The sequence below is a fragment of the Pseudophryne corroboree genome, chromosome 7, assembly GCF_028390025.1.
Source record: "Pseudophryne corroboree isolate aPseCor3 chromosome 7, aPseCor3.hap2, whole genome shotgun sequence".
Classification (NCBI taxonomy): domain Eukaryota; kingdom Metazoa; phylum Chordata; class Amphibia; order Anura; family Myobatrachidae; genus Pseudophryne; species Pseudophryne corroboree.
This window is the reverse complement of record NC_086450.1, coordinates 412757645-412774910: the sequence shown is the minus strand read 5'-3', so window position 1 is coordinate 412774910 and position 17266 is coordinate 412757645. Positions and strand designations below refer to the sequence as shown.

The 17266-nt window shown below is 45.2% G+C and overlaps 1 protein-coding gene across 1 annotated transcript in view; it reads right to left on the bottom strand.

Moving 5' to 3' along the window:
• SLC5A11 (solute carrier family 5 member 11) overlaps window positions 1-17266 on the bottom strand; it is a 61618-nt gene that overhangs the window by 17861 nt on the left and 26491 nt on the right. Inside the window, exons 8-13 of the mRNA XM_063932426.1 lie at window positions 15557-15762; window positions 14679-14814; window positions 12550-12657; window positions 11207-11357; window positions 10960-11128; window positions 10256-10471 (exon numbers count right to left, since the gene is read on the bottom strand). Coding sequence (XP_063788496.1) covers window positions 10256-10471; window positions 10960-11128; window positions 11207-11357; window positions 12550-12657; window positions 14679-14814; window positions 15557-15762 — 986 coding nt within the window. The remainder of the gene's footprint in view (window positions 1-10255; window positions 10472-10959; window positions 11129-11206; window positions 11358-12549; window positions 12658-14678; window positions 14815-15556; window positions 15763-17266) is intronic.

Sequence of the window (17266 nt, the reverse complement as noted above, 5' to 3'; positions counted from 1 at the left end):
TTCCATCAGCTGATCCTCCATTGTCCAATCCTCGAGCTCCTTTCGACAGCTGACTGCAACATCCAATGAATCCACACTGCAAGGTATAAAGGTAACTTCCTGGGATTACCAATTTGTCAGTACAACAGTCTCTATCCAGGAAGTAACAACTCTGTGCTGAGCTCCTTCATTCCAGTGACTTTGTATGATCCAGTCCGTTCCGATTCCATTCCGGCTACCATTGCTTTATGGACTTTGCCTTTCTTCAGTGTCTTTCTGCAATATTGCCAGTGTTAAGATTCCGGACCAAGCCTGGTGAGCACTCCAGTCTGTTCTGGTTCTATTCCGCATGCTATTGTCATTTGAACTGTGTCTTTCTGCAATACTGCCAGTGTTAAGAGTCCGGATCAAGCCCGGTGAGCACTCCAGACCGTTCTGGTTCCATTCTGGATGCTATTGTCATTTTAACTGTATCTTTCTGCAATACTGCCAGTGTTAAGATTCCGGATCAAGCCCGGTGAACACTCCAGTTCATTCTGGTTCCATTCCGGATGCTATTGTCATTTGAACTGTGTCTTTCTGCAATACTGCCAGTGTTAAGATTCCGGATCAAGCCCGGTGAGCACTCCAGTCCGTTCCGGTTCAATTCCAGATACTATTGTCATTTGAACTGTATCTTACTTTAATACTGTCAAGTGTCAAGATTCCGGATCAAGTCTGGTCAGCACTACAGTCCAATCCAGTTTCATTTTGGATATTATTGTTATTTGAACTTTGTCTTCTACAGTTCAATCCAGTTTCATTCCAGTCGTCATCATTCCTGTGGCTAACCTGGTATCTTCTGTCAGCATACATTAACTACTGTGAATCATGGATGTTGTTCATTAATAAAAGTTTTATTCTTCATTATAATTGCCTCTGGGCTTGTCACTGCTAAAACATCAACGATTCTTTCAAGTCTATGCACCATACCTGGTTAAAACTAGTGATGAGCGGGTTCGGTTTCTCGGAAACCGAACCCCCCCGAACTTCACGCTTTTTACACGGGTCCGAGGCAGACTCGGATCTTCCCGCCTTGCTCGGTTAACCCGAGCGCGCCCGAACGTCATCATCCCGCTGTCGGATTCTCGCGAGGCTCGTATTCTATCGCGAGACTCGGATTCTATATAAGGAGCCGCGCGTCGCCGCCATTTTCACACGTGCATTGAGATTGATAGGGAGAGGACGTGGCTGGCGTCCTCTCCGTTTAGAGTAGACTAGAGAGTAGTAGAGAGTAGAGACACTTGATTTACTAATTTTGAGGAGCATATTAGGAGTACTACTTGCTGATAGTGTGACCAGTGACCACCAGTTTAATTAATCCGTTCTCTGCCTCAAAAAAAACGATACACAGTGTGACACAGTCACATACCATATCTGTGCTCAGCCTCAGTGTGCCCTCAGTGTGCTGCATCATCTATGTAATACTGTATATCTGACTGTGCTGAGTGCTCACTGCTCACACAGCTTAATTGTGGGGGAGACTGGGGAGCAGTTATAGCAGGAGTACATATTTTAACAGTGCACACTTTTGCTGCCAGAGTGCCACTGCCAGTGCCAGTGTGACTGACCAGTGACCACTGACCACCAGTATATTGTGATTGTCTGCCTGAAAAAGTTAAACACTCGTCGTGTGGTGTTTTTATTCTATAAACGCATTCTGCTGACAGTGTCCAGCAGGTCCGTCATTATATAATATATACCTGTCCGGCTGCAGTAGTGATATATATATATTTTTTATATCATTATCATCCAGTCTATATTAGCACTGCAGCAGACGCAGTACGGTAGTCCACGGCTGTAGCTACCTCTGTGTCGGCAGTCGCTCGTCCATCCATAACTGTATACCACCTACCCGTGGTGTTTTTTTTTTTTCTATCTTCTTGATACTAGTAGCTTACTTTAGGAGTCTGCAGTGCTGAGCTGACAGTGTCCAGCAGGTCCGTCATTATATAATATATACCTGTCCGGCTGCAGTAGTGATATATATATATATATTTTTTTTATATCATTATCATCCAGTCTATATTAGCAGCAGATGCAGTACGGTAGTCCACGGCTGTAGCTACCTCTGTGTCGGCAGTCGCTCGTCCATCCATAATTGTATACCACCTACCCGTGGTGTTTTTTTTTTTTTTTTCTATCTTCTTGATACTAGTAGCTTACTTTAGGAGTCTGCAGTGCTGAGCTGACAGTGTCCTGCAGGTCCGTCATTATATAATATATACCTGTCCGGCTGCAGTAGTGATATATATATATTTTATATTTCATTATCATCCAGTCTATATTAGCAGCAGACGCAGTACGGTAGTCCACGGCTGTAGCTACCTCTGTGTCGGCAGTCGCTCGTCCATCCATAATTGTATACCACCTACCTGTGGTGTTTTTTTTTTCTATCTTCTTGATACTACTAGTAGCTTACTTTAGGAGTCTGCAGTGCTGAGCTGACAGTGTCCAGCAGGTCCGTCATTATATAATATATACCTGTCCGGCTGCAGTAGTGATATATATATATATTTTGTATATCATTATCATCCAGTCTATATTAGCAGCAGACGCAGTACGGTAGTCCACGGCTGTAGCTACCTCTGTGTCGGCAGTCGCTCGTCCATCCATAATTGTATACCACCTACCCGTGGTGTTTTTTTTTTTTTTTCTATCTTCTTGATACTAGTAGCTTACTTTAGGAGTCTGCAGTGCTGAGCTGACAGTGTCCAGCAGGTCCGTCATTATATAATATATACCTGTCCGGCTGCAGTAGTGATATATATATATATATTTTATATCTCATTATCATCCAGTCTATATTAGCAGCAGACGCAGTACGGTAGTCCACGGCTGTAGCTACCTCTGTGTCGGCAGTCGCTCGTCCATCCATAATTGTATACCACCTACCCGTGGTGTTTTTTTTTTTCTATCTTCTTGATACTACTAGTAGCTTACTTTAGGAGTCTGCAGTGCTGAGCTGACAGTGTCCAGCAGGTCCGTCATTATATAATATATACCTGTCCGGCTGCAGTAGTGATATATATATATATTTTTTATATCATTATCATCCAGTCTATATTAGCAGCAGACGCAGTACGGTAGTCCACGGCTGTAGCTACCTCTGTGTCGGCAGTCGCTCGTCCATCCATAATTGTATACCACCTACCCGTGGTGTTTTTTTTTTTTCTATCTTCTTGATACTACTAGTAGCTTACTTTAGGAGTCTGCAGTGCTGAGCTGACAGTGTCCAGCAGGTCCGTCATTATATAATATATACCTGTCCGGCTGCAGTAGTGATATATATATATATTTTTTATATCATTATCATCCAGTCTATATTAGCAGCAGACGCAGTACGGTAGTCCACGGCTGTAGCTACCTCTGTGTCGGCAGTCACTCGTCCATCCATAATTGTATACCACCTACCCGTGGTGTTTTTTTTTTTTTCTATCTTCTTGATACTAGTAGCTTACTTTAGGAGTCTGCAGTGCTGAGCTGACAGTGTCCAGCAGGTCCGTCATTATATAATATATACCTGTCCGGCTGCAGTAGTGATATATATATATATTTTATATCTCATTATCATCCAGTCTATATTAGCAGCAGACGCAGTACGGTAGTCCACGGCTGTAGCTACCTCTGTGTCGGCAGTCGCTCGTCCATCCATAATTGTATACCACCTACCCGTGGTGTTTTTTTTTTTTCTATCTTCTTGATACTACTAGTAGCTTACTTTAGGAGTCTGCAGTGCTGAGCTGACAGTGTCCAGCAGGTCCGTCATTATATAATATATACCTGTCCGGCTGCAGTAGTGATATATATATATTTTTTATATCATTATCATCCAGTCTATATTAGCAGCAGACGCAGTACGGTAGTCCACGGCTGTAGCTACCTCTGTGTCGGCAGTCGCTCGTCCATCCATAATTGTATACCACCTACCTGTGGTGTTTTTTTTTTTCTATCTTCTTGATACTACTAGTAGCTTACTTTAGGAGTCTGCAGTGCTGAGCTAACAGTGTCCAGCAGGTCCGTCATTATATAATATATACCTGTCCGGCTGCAGTAGTGATATATATATATATATTTTTATATCATTATCATCCAGTCTATATTAGCAGCAGACGCAGTACGGTAGTCCACGGCTGTAGCTACCTCTGTGTCGGCAGTCGCTCGTCCATCCATAATTGTATACCACCTACCTGTGGTGTTTTTTTTTTTCTATCTTCTTGATACTAGTAGCTTACTTTAGGAGTCTTCAGTGCTGACAGTGTCCAGCAGGTCCGTCATTATATAATATATACCTGTCCGGCTGCAGTAGTGATATATATATATTTTATATCTCATTATCATCCAGTCTATATTAGCAGCAGACGCAGTACGGTAGTCCACGGCTGTAGCTACCTCTGTGTCGGCAGTCGCTCGTCAATCCATAAGTATACTAGTATCCATCCATCTCCATTGTTTACCTGAGGTGCCTTTTAGTTGTGCCTATTAAAATATGGAGAACAAAAATGTTGAGGTTCCAAAAATAGGGAAAGATCAAGATCGACTTCCACCTCGTGCTGAAGCTGCTGCCACTAGTCATGGCCGAGACGATGAAATGCCAGCAACGTCGTCTGCCAAGGCCGATGCCCAATGTCATAGTACAGAGCATGTAAAATCCAAAACACCAAATATCAGTAAAAAAAGGACTCAAAAATCTAAAATAAAATTGTCGTCGGAGAAGCGTAAACTTGCCAATATGCCATTTACCACACGGAGTGGCAAGGAACGGCTGAGGCCCTGGCCTATGTTCATGGCTAGTGGTTCAGCATCACATGAGGATGGAAGCACTCAGCCTCTCGCTAGAAAAATGAAAAGACTCAAGCTGGCAAAAGCACAGCAAAGAACTGTGCGTTCTTCGAAATCACAAATCCACAAGGAGAGTCCAATTGTGTCGTTTGCGATGCCTGACCTTCCCAACACTGGACATGAAGAGCATGCGCCTTCCACCATTTGCACGCCCCCTGCAAGTGCTGGAAGGAGCACCCGCAGTCCAGTTCCTGATAGTCAGATTGAAGATGTCAGTGTTAAAGTACACCAGGATGAGGAGGATATGGGTGTTGCTGGCGCTGGGGAGGAAATTGACCAGGAGGATTCTGATGGTGAGGTGGTTTGTTTAAGTCAGGCACCCGGGGAGACACCTGTTGTCCGTGGGAGGAATAGGGCCATTGACATGCCTGGTGAAAATACCAAAAAAATCAGCTCTTCGGTGTGGAAGTATTTCAACAGAAATGCGGACAACATTTGTCAAGCCGTGTGTTGCCTTTGTCAAGCTGTAATAAGTAGGGGTAAGGACGTTAACCACCTCGGAACATCCTCCCTTATACGTCACCTGCAGCGCATTCATCATAAGTCAGTGACAAGTTCAAAAACTTTGGGCGACAGCGGAAGCAGTCCACTGACCAGTAAATCCCTTCCTCTTGTAACCAAGCTCACGCAAACCACCCCACCAACTCCCTCAGTGTCAATTTCCTCCTTCCCCAGGAATGCCAATAGTCCTGCAGGCCACGTCACTGGCAATTCTGACGAGTCCTCTCCTGCCTGGGATTCCTCCGATGCATCCTTGCGTGTAACGCCTACTGCTGCTGGCGCTGCTGTTGTTGCTGCTGGGAGTCGATGGTCATCCCAGAGGGGAAGTCGTACTCGTAAGACCACTTTTACTACTTCCACCAAGCAATTGACTGTCCAACAGTCCTTTGCGAGGAAGATGAAATATCACAGCAGTCATCCTGCTGCAAAGCGGATAACTGAGGCCTTGGCATCCTGGGCGGTGAGAAACGTGGTTCCGGTATCCATCATTACTGCAGAGGCAACTAGAGACTTGTTGGAGGTACTGTGTCCCCGGTACCAAATACCATCTAGGTTCCATTTCTCTAGGCAGGCGATACCGAAAATGTACACAGACCTCAGAAAAAGACTCACCAGTGTCCTAAAAAATGCAGTTGTACCCAATGTCCACTTAACCACGGACATGTGGACAAGTGGAGCAGGGCAGACTCAGGACTATATGACTGTGACAGCCCACTGGGTAGATGTATGGACTCCCGCCGCAAGAACAGCAGCGGCGGCACCAGTAGCAGCATCTCGCAAACGCCAACTCTTTCCTAGGCAGGCTACGCTTTGTATCACCGCTTTCCAGAATACGCACACAGCTAAAAACCTCTTACGGCAACTGAGGAAGATCATCGCAGAATGGCTTACCCCAATTGGACTCTCCTGTGGATTTGTGGCATCGGACAACGCCAGCAATATTGTGTGTGCATTAAATCTGGGCAAATTCCAGCACGTCCCATGTTTTGCACATACCTTGAATTTGGTGGTGCAGAATTATTTAAAAAACGAGAGGGGCATGCAAGAGATGCTGTCGGTGGCCAGAAGAATTGCGGGACACTTTCGGCGTACAGGCACCACGTACAGAAGACTGGAGCACCACCAAAAACGCCTGAACCTGCCCTGCCATCATCTGAAGCAAGAAGTGGTAACGAGGTGGAATTCAACCCTCTATATGCTTCAGAGGTTGGAGGAGCAGCAAAAGGCCATTCAAGCCTATACAACTGAGCACGATATAGGAGGTGGAATGCACCTGTCTCAAGCGCAGTGGAGAATGATTTCAACGTTGTGCAAGGTTCTGCAACCTTTTGAACTTGCCACACGTGAAGTCAGTTCAGACACTGCCAGCCTGAGTCAGGTCATTCCCCTCATCAGGCTTTTGCAGAAGAAGCTGGAGACATTGAAGGAGGAGCTAACACAGAGCGATTCCGCTAGGCATGTGGGACTTGTGGATGGAGCCCTTAATTCGCTTAACAAGGATTCACGGGTAGTCAATCTGTTGAAATCAGAGCACTACATTTTGGCCACCGTGCTCGATCCTAGATTTAAAACCTACCTTGGATCTCTCTTTCCGGCAGACACAAGTCTGCTGGGGTTCAAAGAACTGCTGGTGACAAAATTGTCAAGTCAAGCGGAACGCGACCTGTCAACATCTCCTCCTTCACATTCTCCCGCAACTGGGGGTGCGAGGAAAAGGCTCAGAATTCCGAGCCCACCCGCTGGCGGTGATGCAGGGCAGTCTGGAGCGACTGCTGATGCTGACATCTGGTCCGGACTGAAGGACCTGACAACGATTACGGACATGTCGTCTACTGTCACTGCATATGATTCTCTCCCCATTGAAAGAATGGTGGAGGATTATATGAGTGACCGCATCCAAGTAGGCACGTCAGACAGTCCGTACTTATACTGGCAGGAAAAAGAGGCAATTTGGAGGCCCTTGCACAAACTGGCTTTATTCTACCTAAGTTGCCCTCCCACAAGTGTGTACTCCGAAAGAGTGTTTAGTGCCGCCGCTCACCTTGTCAGCAATCGGCGTACGAGGTTACATCCAGAAAATGTGGAGAAGATGATGTTCATTAAAATGAATTATAATCAATTCCTCCGTGGAGACATTGACCAGCAGCAATTGCCTCCACAAAGTACACAGGGAGCTGAGATGGTGGATTCCAGTGGGGACGAATTGATAATCTGTGAGGAGGGGGATGTACACGGTGATATATCGGAGGATGATGATGAGGTGGACATCTTGCCTCTGTAGAGCCAGTTTGTGCAAGGAGAGATTAATTGCTTCTTTTTTGGTGGGGGTCCAAACCAACCCGTCATTTCAGTCACAGTCGTGTGGCAGACCCTGTCACTGAAATGATGGGTTGGTTAAAGTGTGCATGTCCTGTTTATACAACATAAGGGTCGGTGGGAGGGCCCAAGGACAATTCCATCTTGCACCTCTTTTTTCTTTCATTTTTCTTTGCGTCATGTGCTGTTTGGGGGGTGTTTTTTGGAAGGGCCATCCTGCGTGACACTGCAGTGCCACTCCTAGATGGGCCAGGTGTTTGTGTCGGCCACTAGGGTCGCTTAGCTTACTCACACAGCTACCTCATTGCGCCTCTTTTTTTCTTTGCGTCATGTGCTGTTTGGGGAGTGTTTTTTGGAAGGGCCATCCTGCGTGACACTGCAGTGCCACTCCTAGATGGGCCAGGTGTTTGTGTCGGCCACTAGGGTCGCTTAGCTTACTCACACAGCTACCTCATTGCGCCTCTTTTTTTCTTTGCGTCATGTGCTGTTTGGGGAGTGTTTTTTGGAAGGGCCATCCTGCGTGACACTGCAGTGCCACTCCTAGATGGGCCAGGTGTTTGTGTCAGCCACTAGGGTCGCTTAGCTTACTCACACAGCTACCTCATTGCGCCTCTTTTTTTCTTTGCATCATGTGCTGTTTGGGGAGTGTTTTTTGGAAGGACCATCCTGCGTGACACTGCAGTGCCACTCCTAGATGGGCCAGGTGTTTGTGTCGGCCACTTGGGTCGCTTAGCTTAGCCATCCAGCGACCTCGTGCAAATTTTAGGACTAAAAATAATATTGTGAGGTGTGAGGTGTTCAGAATAGACTGAAAATGAGTGGAAATTATGGATATTGAGGTTAATAATACTTTGGGATCAAAATGACCCCCAAATTCTATGATTTAAGCTGTTTTTTAGGGTTTTTTGAAAAAAACACCCGAATCCAAAACACACCCGAATCCGACAAAAAAAATTCGGTGAGGTTTTGCCAAAACGCGTTCGAACCCAAAACACGGCCGCGGAACCGAACCCAAAACCAAAACACAAAACCCGAAAAATTTCCGGTGCTCATCACTAGTTAAAACCTGCTCAATTCATTTATAATTCCTCTGTGTCAGCTCCATCCACAAACGCCTGTCCAAACCGGGTGTAGAACGGCTGACCGGCGGTCAGGAGAACGCCGGTCAGCTTACCGACGCCGGGATCCCGGCGGGGAGGGCGAATGCAGCAAGCCCCTTGCGGGCTCGGTGGCGACCGCAGTTCTATTCCCACTCTATGGGTGTCATGGACACCCACGAGTGGAAATAGTCCCTGTTGGTCGGCATGCCGACCATCGGGATAGTGAGCGGTCGGGATGGTGGGGATGGTGTCGGTCACCCGACCGCCGGTCACATGAATACCACCCGTCCAAACCCAACCCTCAGGTGTAACAATCAGAAAGTAGGTCCTCCTTTTAAACAGGGAAGTATCTGTAATCTCTGATTTCAACTGCACTCCCAGTTTCCTGTTGGAATTTTCATCAGGATAGTAGTAAATGTCCTTTAAAGAGGAAAATGCTTTCATGCCCTAAAAGAGGTTCCAGCTGTCATAATTGTCTATGGAAAGGGTAACTTGCAGTACACCCTGCCCTGACCGTGTCATTCTCTGAGACCAAGCGGGGCTATAAGGTGCCACTGAGGTGTAAGTCAAAGGGGGCTGGTTGGAGAGCTCAGGGGTAGCTATGTCGTGTCCCATGACTCCCATGGTGGGAAAAGAGGAGGAAGAATCCCTGCTTGCACTAAAAGGTGTAAGGTGAGTTGTTTGAGATCCCTAAGAGCATTGGCCAAGGACTTGGCCCAGGCTCGCTCTGCCATCTCAGTGAATGTAATCACAGCTTAATGTGGCTGCTATTCATCTGACTCTCATGCCACACACAGGTGTCACCTGAAGAACGCTAAATTTTTTGCCATTGCTCCTCCAGGATTAGCAACGGATGAATTCCCTTTTTAGAGAGAGAAAATGAAAGAAGAGACAAACAGCTAGCAGGGCTAATGAGACATATCTGGGGCAGGGGGTCATACTGAGGAAATGTGGGTAAATACAGCATGTGTAGCCATGCCCTCTTTAAAAAGCATGCAAAACACTATGCATGCTCCTGCAAAGTGGCGCCTTGGGCTGTCCCCCTCAGTAGCTGTCCCGGGTCCCCACTGGACCCTTCCAACAGGCCTGGGCCCATGCAATTAGTACCTGATCCTCTCCTCTCTTGGTGCCCCTGACGGCTAGTACCTTACTGCAATGAATCTACCTGTTAAGGGAAGGTCAATCCTGCAGTGGTTGAGGGATGCTGGTGACAGAGAAGTAGAAAGCAGAGAAAATAAATAAAAAAAACTGTAAGAAGGTAAAGACGGCTGATGTAAGCATGTTAAAAAAAACTGAGGTCCCAGGCACCTTAAACTAAAAGTTTCCAAGTTCTTATTACTCCACTCTGTCCCCCATGTTAATTCAGTATCCCCCAATGAATGTTAAACATATCCTCTAAGTACTGTTAAAAATGTTGAAAATAATAAATCAAGCAAAATTAGTTGCAGCACAATAGAATATGGAGAAGATGTATTTACCATTTCTGTAGATGGAGGCTCTGTCCAAAGGCTGACGGCCACCACAACGATGAGGACCAGAAATGCTAGAATCATTGACAGGTACAAGTAGTGAATATATTTCACGACTCCGGGACGTGTGTCTGCCTGATTACATAATGGGGAGGGGTAGATGAAATCCAACACCATTCGGATGACGCCAACAGCCAAGCCTATGGTCAGTCCCCAGAATGCACCCTGATGAAAGCATAAAATGCAATTTGTGATTAAAAAATATTTAAAAATAAGTAACTTAAGGTGGAGTCAAATGAATATTGGGCATTATGATATTCTTAAATATGTCCACATGTTCTCTTAAAAGAGTCTGTAGCAAGAGTGACAAAGGTTGCTGGCTTGCTCTTCACAAATGCACTATTTGGATTGGTGGAATTATACAGAGGGGCAGTCCCAATTAATGTCTAAAATTACTAAAATGACTGCATTCAATTAATAAATTAATGTAAACATGAAATATACACGTCTGCAGAATGGAGTTGTGTGCCAAGTGGTCTAGTAGACAGTAGAATAATAGAATGTAAGTAGTCTCTGGGACAATATCCAACATACAGTGCCAATTATTTCAAGCTTTGATTAAAGCTACCACTTCTCTCAATTGCATAAAGACAGGTTAGGGCTGAAAAAACTAAAACAATCTCAGGAATATGCAACTCCTTCAAAAACATTACCTTCTCATTGGTACGTTTCCAAAAGCAGCCTGCTATGAAGACAACGGCCACCGGGGGCTGCAAGTAAGAGCTGATGGACTGAATATAGATAAAGAGCTGACCACCCTGGCTGGCCTGGACCAGAGGGATCCACAGAATAGACACAACCACCAGCAGGAGGACAAAGACCCTGGAAAGAGAATGGCATGAGTGCATAGAAGAGCTCACAGAACTCAATGAGTGAGCAGAGGCAAGGTGGGTCCCTTACCTGCCAACTATCATCAGCTCCCACTCTGTAGAGCGCGGGCGGATGTTTCGCCACAGATCCATGGTGAAAATGGTGCTTGCACTATTAAAAATGGAAGTCAGTGAGGACATGAGAGCAGCAATCATAACTGACATCATAAGACCTCTTAACCCTAAAAGTAAAGGCAAATGGAGAGTCGTAGAGTTAGAGACGTACACCCAGCATGACAGCACCTGACCTATCTAGTCAACAAACATCCCGGGGACCGTGGGACAATGATTAAGTATTAACCCTTTCAAAAGAAAGAACAAATGAAGAAGAGTGGACAACCTATCAGCTTCTAGCTAGCATTTATCATTATTCTATAAAGTGTTAGGAAGACTGGTCACTATGAGCAACTTCTCCATTCTTTTAAAGGCTTGATACATCTCTCCTTCGATATGTTAGATCTAACTGAGCAGGTAAAATACATCTGGCTGGCAGTTTGTTTAGATAATGGACTAAAATTGATCAAACCTGGAGAAAGTTGAGTCCATTTGTATAACCCACTGCACCCATTGTATAACCCACTGCACCCTTTGTATAACCTGCTGCACCCTTTGTAAAACCCGCTGCACCCTTTGCATCATCCACTGCACCCATTGCATAAACCACTGCACCCTATTCATAACCCACTGCACCCATTATATAACCCATTGCATAACCTACTGCACCCATTGCATAACCCACTGCACCCTTTGCATAACCCACTGCACCCATTACATAACCCATTGCATAACCTACTGCACCCATTGCATAACCCACTGCACCCTTTGCATAACCCACTGCACCCATTACATAACCCATTGCATAACCTACTGTACCCATTGCATAACCCACTGCACCCTTTGCATAACCCACTGCACCCATTATATAACCCACTGCATAACCTACTGTACCGTTTGCATAACCCACTGCACCCATTGTATAATTCCACTGCACCCATTGTACATTATAACCCTCTGCACTTATTGTATAACCCACTGCACTCATTGTACATTATAACCCACTGAACCTATTGTATAACGCACTGCACCCATTGAATAACCCACTGTGCTCATTGAATAATCCTCTGCGTCCATTATATATCACTACACCCACTGTATAACCCACTGCACCCATTAGCCATTAGACTCCAGGGAAGCTTACTGACATTTCCTACAATTCTTCACTGAGGGTTATTTAATGGCAAAGTGCAAATATCCATTAACTTATAACAACCAATCAGATATAGCTTTCGATATCTTTCTGGTAGATCTATCAAAGCTTAATGCTGATTGGTTCCTCCTATTATGCAAAAGTATAATTAGGTGATATTTTTTTACCTGTTGGCAGTAACTCAATGACCATCTTGGGGTATGCAATATCTGAGCATCCTGATGGGTTTCCACAGATAGCCTTGCATTTCTCAGGTTCTGCACAGGCCACTTCATCTGTCAGGGGTTAGAGGAAAGTATTAATCAGCCATCCTCATGTGCTACCGGCATCAGAGGCAGAACTCTGGGAGGCAACGGAGTCATCTGCCGCCGGGCTCCTGCTCTGAAGGGGGGCACCTCTCCTCCCATTCTGAGACACCATTGAATTAAGTTTATTGATAGCTGCCACTGTCTTTTCAGTGGCCGACTTCCTCACTGGTCCCTGCACCTTACAAATCACACCCTCTTTATTATATCGAATATACACATTTTACAAGTGTCACACCCAGTATTAGAAACCACAACCTATTTACACTGGAAGCAGACACCTTACTGATGAAGCTGTTTGCTCCTGTATAGGAAATATGAGAATTTTAACTATATGAAGATACTTCTCTGACAATTACATGTAACTTCATATAGCTAGAATTATCATGCTTCCTCTACAGGAGCAAATAACTCCATCAGTAAAGTGTCTGCTGTTAGTGTAAAAGGTCATGGGTTCTAATCCTGGGTATGACTGCTAAGAAATATGTGATTTAAAATAAAAGACAATTAAATGTATAAATACAGTATATACATTTTTTTCAGAACACTCGACACACACACACACACACACACACACACACACACACACACACACACGTGTGTGTGTGTATATATATATATATATATATATATACATGCATATCTACATACATATATTTATCTTAATATAGTAAATAGGGTGGCACCAATATTTATCTTGCCTCCGGGCAACTGGGACGACTTACGCCACTGACCGGCATCATACAATCTTCCCATCTTCCTCTTCACTTCCAAATGTATATGAAGGTACCAATGTTTGTATTACAAATCAGGTATTTTAGATGGAAATCAGCACTCATCTTCTGCCACTGAAACACACTAGTGGCAATGCAAGGAGGGGGCACATCACTGGCAATACATTAATTAGGGGGGCACATTGCTGGCAATACAGAGAGGGGGGGGCACCATATGCTAGTTCCGCCGCTGGTTCATAGTTTATGATTAACCGTTTATTTTGTAGAAAAAACCCTTTAAACAGAAACCCAGTGGTAAAAAGGGGAGAACAACAACCAGAAAGCCAGGCGTTGTGTATTCATATGACTAATAGCATAGCACCTACATTGTCATGCCATTCATTACAGTGCGTTTCTTCACACTGCATTGCCAACAACATTCTAATTCTGTTGTGCCTCTGCCTTTATATCTGATGGACAGAGCTGTAACCACTGTTTGGGCAGTTGAGAGGGGCGCCGCCAGGCTCAGCCACTGCCAAATTCTAACTCCCGGGGAGTCTGCGGTTGGCCACCTGGGAGAGCTCTCCGCAATTAACCCCAGTCTTTTTTTTTGCTGATTACAGATAAAAGTTACACGCTAAGAGATGCAGAGCTATGTCTGTTATCTGCCTAATGCTAAATCCAGACCTGTCCATTCATCACATACAGCAACTTTGAACGAGGCTACATCTAGTGATTTCACGCATACAACCAATGTGCCCTGAGCTGCAAACGCAACTTTTTGAATGAATGATGTATGCACTACTTGGAGCCCTATGTATTTCAGCTGCTTCTCTCTGCTATGCAGGTGTTTATGGGTGGCAGCTGGGCAGCTTCAATGTGAATGTGCTCAATGTGTTTCGTTGGTGTGTCAGTGTGTGTTTTGGGTGGGTAGCTGGAGTTGGTGGTCTTTGAGCAAAGCCTTGGAGAGAGAAAAGTACCAACCAACCAGGTCCTGTCATTTTTAAAACACAGCCTGTAACATGGCAGTTAGGATCTCATTGGCTGAGTATTTCCCTGCTATTACCAATCCTAATCCTCCCGTTAGCAGCCTAACCCTAATCTCCCTCTGCAGCCTAATCCTAACCCTTTTGCCGACAAGCAAACCCAATTGTCCTCATTCTGACAATGTCGACACTGTGGTTGAGACTGTCAACCTTCTGACTACACCCTGCAGGAAATATAGCTTACAGTATTTGAACAGCTGTCTATGTCACACCTCTCTCACCAAGAATTTACCTGTGAAGAGGACTCGGCTTATCATCCCAGGTAGTACCATGATGAACAATGGGAAGACCTTCATATAAGCAGCCAAGAGAGAGCCACCTTTAGCGTGAGAAAGGTTCTTAGCGGACAAAGATCTTTGAACAATCACCTGTGGACATAAGTTGACCATTAACCAACCTGGTTTCCATATAGCAACCAAATAAATTCACAGAAATGTGACATACTGTAATACAGTAGATAACATGTACAGTACACACTCCTAGCTTGGAATGGATATTGTGGTTGTAAAAGTGCAAGTATGAAAATGGGGAACATAGGGGGTCATTCCGACCCGTTCGCATGCTGCAATTTGTCGCAGCCGTGCGAACGGGTCTGAACTGCGTATGCACGCAGACAGCAATGCGCAGGCACGTTGTGCGACGGCCATCGCCACGGAGCAACGGACCTTACGAAGATGCCGTTCGCAGCAGCGAACGCAAGAAGATTGACAGGCAGAAGTCTGACCTGGGCGGCAACTCACCGTTTTCGAGGAGTGTCTGGAAAAACGCAGGCGTGCCCAGCCGTTGAAGAGGAGGGTTTCTGACGTCAGCCGGATCATCGCAGCGGGTGAGTAAATCCTGAGCTGTGCAGAGACTGCACAAACTTTTTGTTTGTGCAGCTCACTGCACAAGCGATTGCAGCCCTGCACAGCCCCAACCCCCTCCCCTGTAGGCGGCAATTACCTGGTCGCAGCAGTGCAATAAATAGCCTGCGTGCGACCAGGTCGGAATGACCCCCATAGCACCTGTGGCTCAATGGTCCCTATCTCTGTTGGTCCAAATAACCCAATATACCTAAACCCTTCATTTATCCTGAGTGAATTATAGCTGTACTAGCTGCTCCATACCTACCTGGTCAGTGCACCAGTACCAGAGGGATGGAATGGTCATTCCCACCAGCACACCAGGCCATGGAAGATCAGAATTGACTGGGTCTCGAAAGATGTGAAAGGCGTCTTCTCTGGGAATCCCGCAAGTGCTGTTACCAGTATGGCTACTTGGGATGGCCGCAAAATACTTTTCCTGCAAGACATCATAGCCGCCAATCTTTATGAAACCTACATGGGAATGAAGAGAATAATCAGTGGTGTGGCGATGAGACAGCTCAGATGTAGGGAAAACATACAGCTGCCAGTAACATAAAATAAGATATTTAACTTTACAAACAAGTTCTTTTTAATGACATCTATTTGACCAGCTCATACATATTTGTCTGTACAACTTTTCTGGGCCTGGTCCCTCCAACTATGGCGCAAGCTGATGATGTCTGTCAAAGTCAGAAAAATATCACGCTACACACTGCCATATTTGCACCTCATGCATGTCCCCGCTGCGTGTGCATGAGCTCTCCCGTGCGTGCGCATACTTGCTGTTGCGTGCACCCGCAGGCGCACGGTATGCGCATTTACGGTAGAGTTTGTATGCGTCTAGCGGGCGACTCAATCGTTACATATTTTAACCATATAATGTCATTTGTAGATCATGGTCCCTTTGATAGAATCTGAAAGTTTAGTTAATGTAGCATGTTCGTGGACAGAGAGATCCTTCTTTGTTTGATACGAAGGGTCAGACAAGGGTTATACAGTGGTGTTTAGTATCCATCGGAAGAATATTTAATTAGCAATATTCCGGTGTTGGTTTGAAGCGGATAACTCGCTCGTGCGAATAGTTATGGACATAAGAAGTTTATGGACTTTTACTATATTTGCACTTTATTATCCATGCGGCGGGAAACCTAGTTTCCCACCCACCTGAGCAGTTGGAAATAGTCACAGCCCACCTGTATGAATCAACCTATGACCTTTTGTTATAATGCAAAGAGGAATTCCTGTGTCCAATGAACAATAAGAATATAGGGACCATTGTACTGTATTATGTGTAGGGTATAAAAGGACAAGCCACTCTGGGCCAGCTCTCTATTCTCTTCAACGGTTCTCATTGCTGATAATCGGGAGCTGGATATCCAGAGGCGCATGCGATTGTTTCCCTTGAGCGTAAGTTTCTCCGCAACCATATTACCTTTATTGTTATTGTGAGCCATATCTCTCTCTCTCTCTCTCTTCTCCTCTTTCTCTCTCTTTCTCTTAAGTATTATTGTACTGCTATTGTATTTCATGTGTAGTTTTCTGGTTAGGTGGTCAATGTTATTTTGGTAGTGTATGACTTGTAATGTATTATTCTTTTGCAAATAGAACGTTCATATAAGGTGTTAGAACCTAATACCGGTATCTGTGTATTTATTATATTTCTAAGTATTCTCAGAGCGTCGGAGACGCTCGTACAGTTAATAAGGTTACACTGTGTTACATTTACACCCTATCACTGCACCAAGGTTTATTGCATAAATACATTGTTTATGGTATAGTTATAAAGGTTTAACATCGTGAGCATCAGCGCCGCTTGTGATCTCCTCGTGGTCCCAAGCGTCCGCTACGCTAGTAGCATACCATTACGTTAGTCGACAGCCTATAGCGTGCCTGCCTGTGATCTCTTGGCCGTAAGCGAACGTGACGCTCGAGCGTCTCGACTATGGCTAAACGATTGTTACACAACGTGCGTACC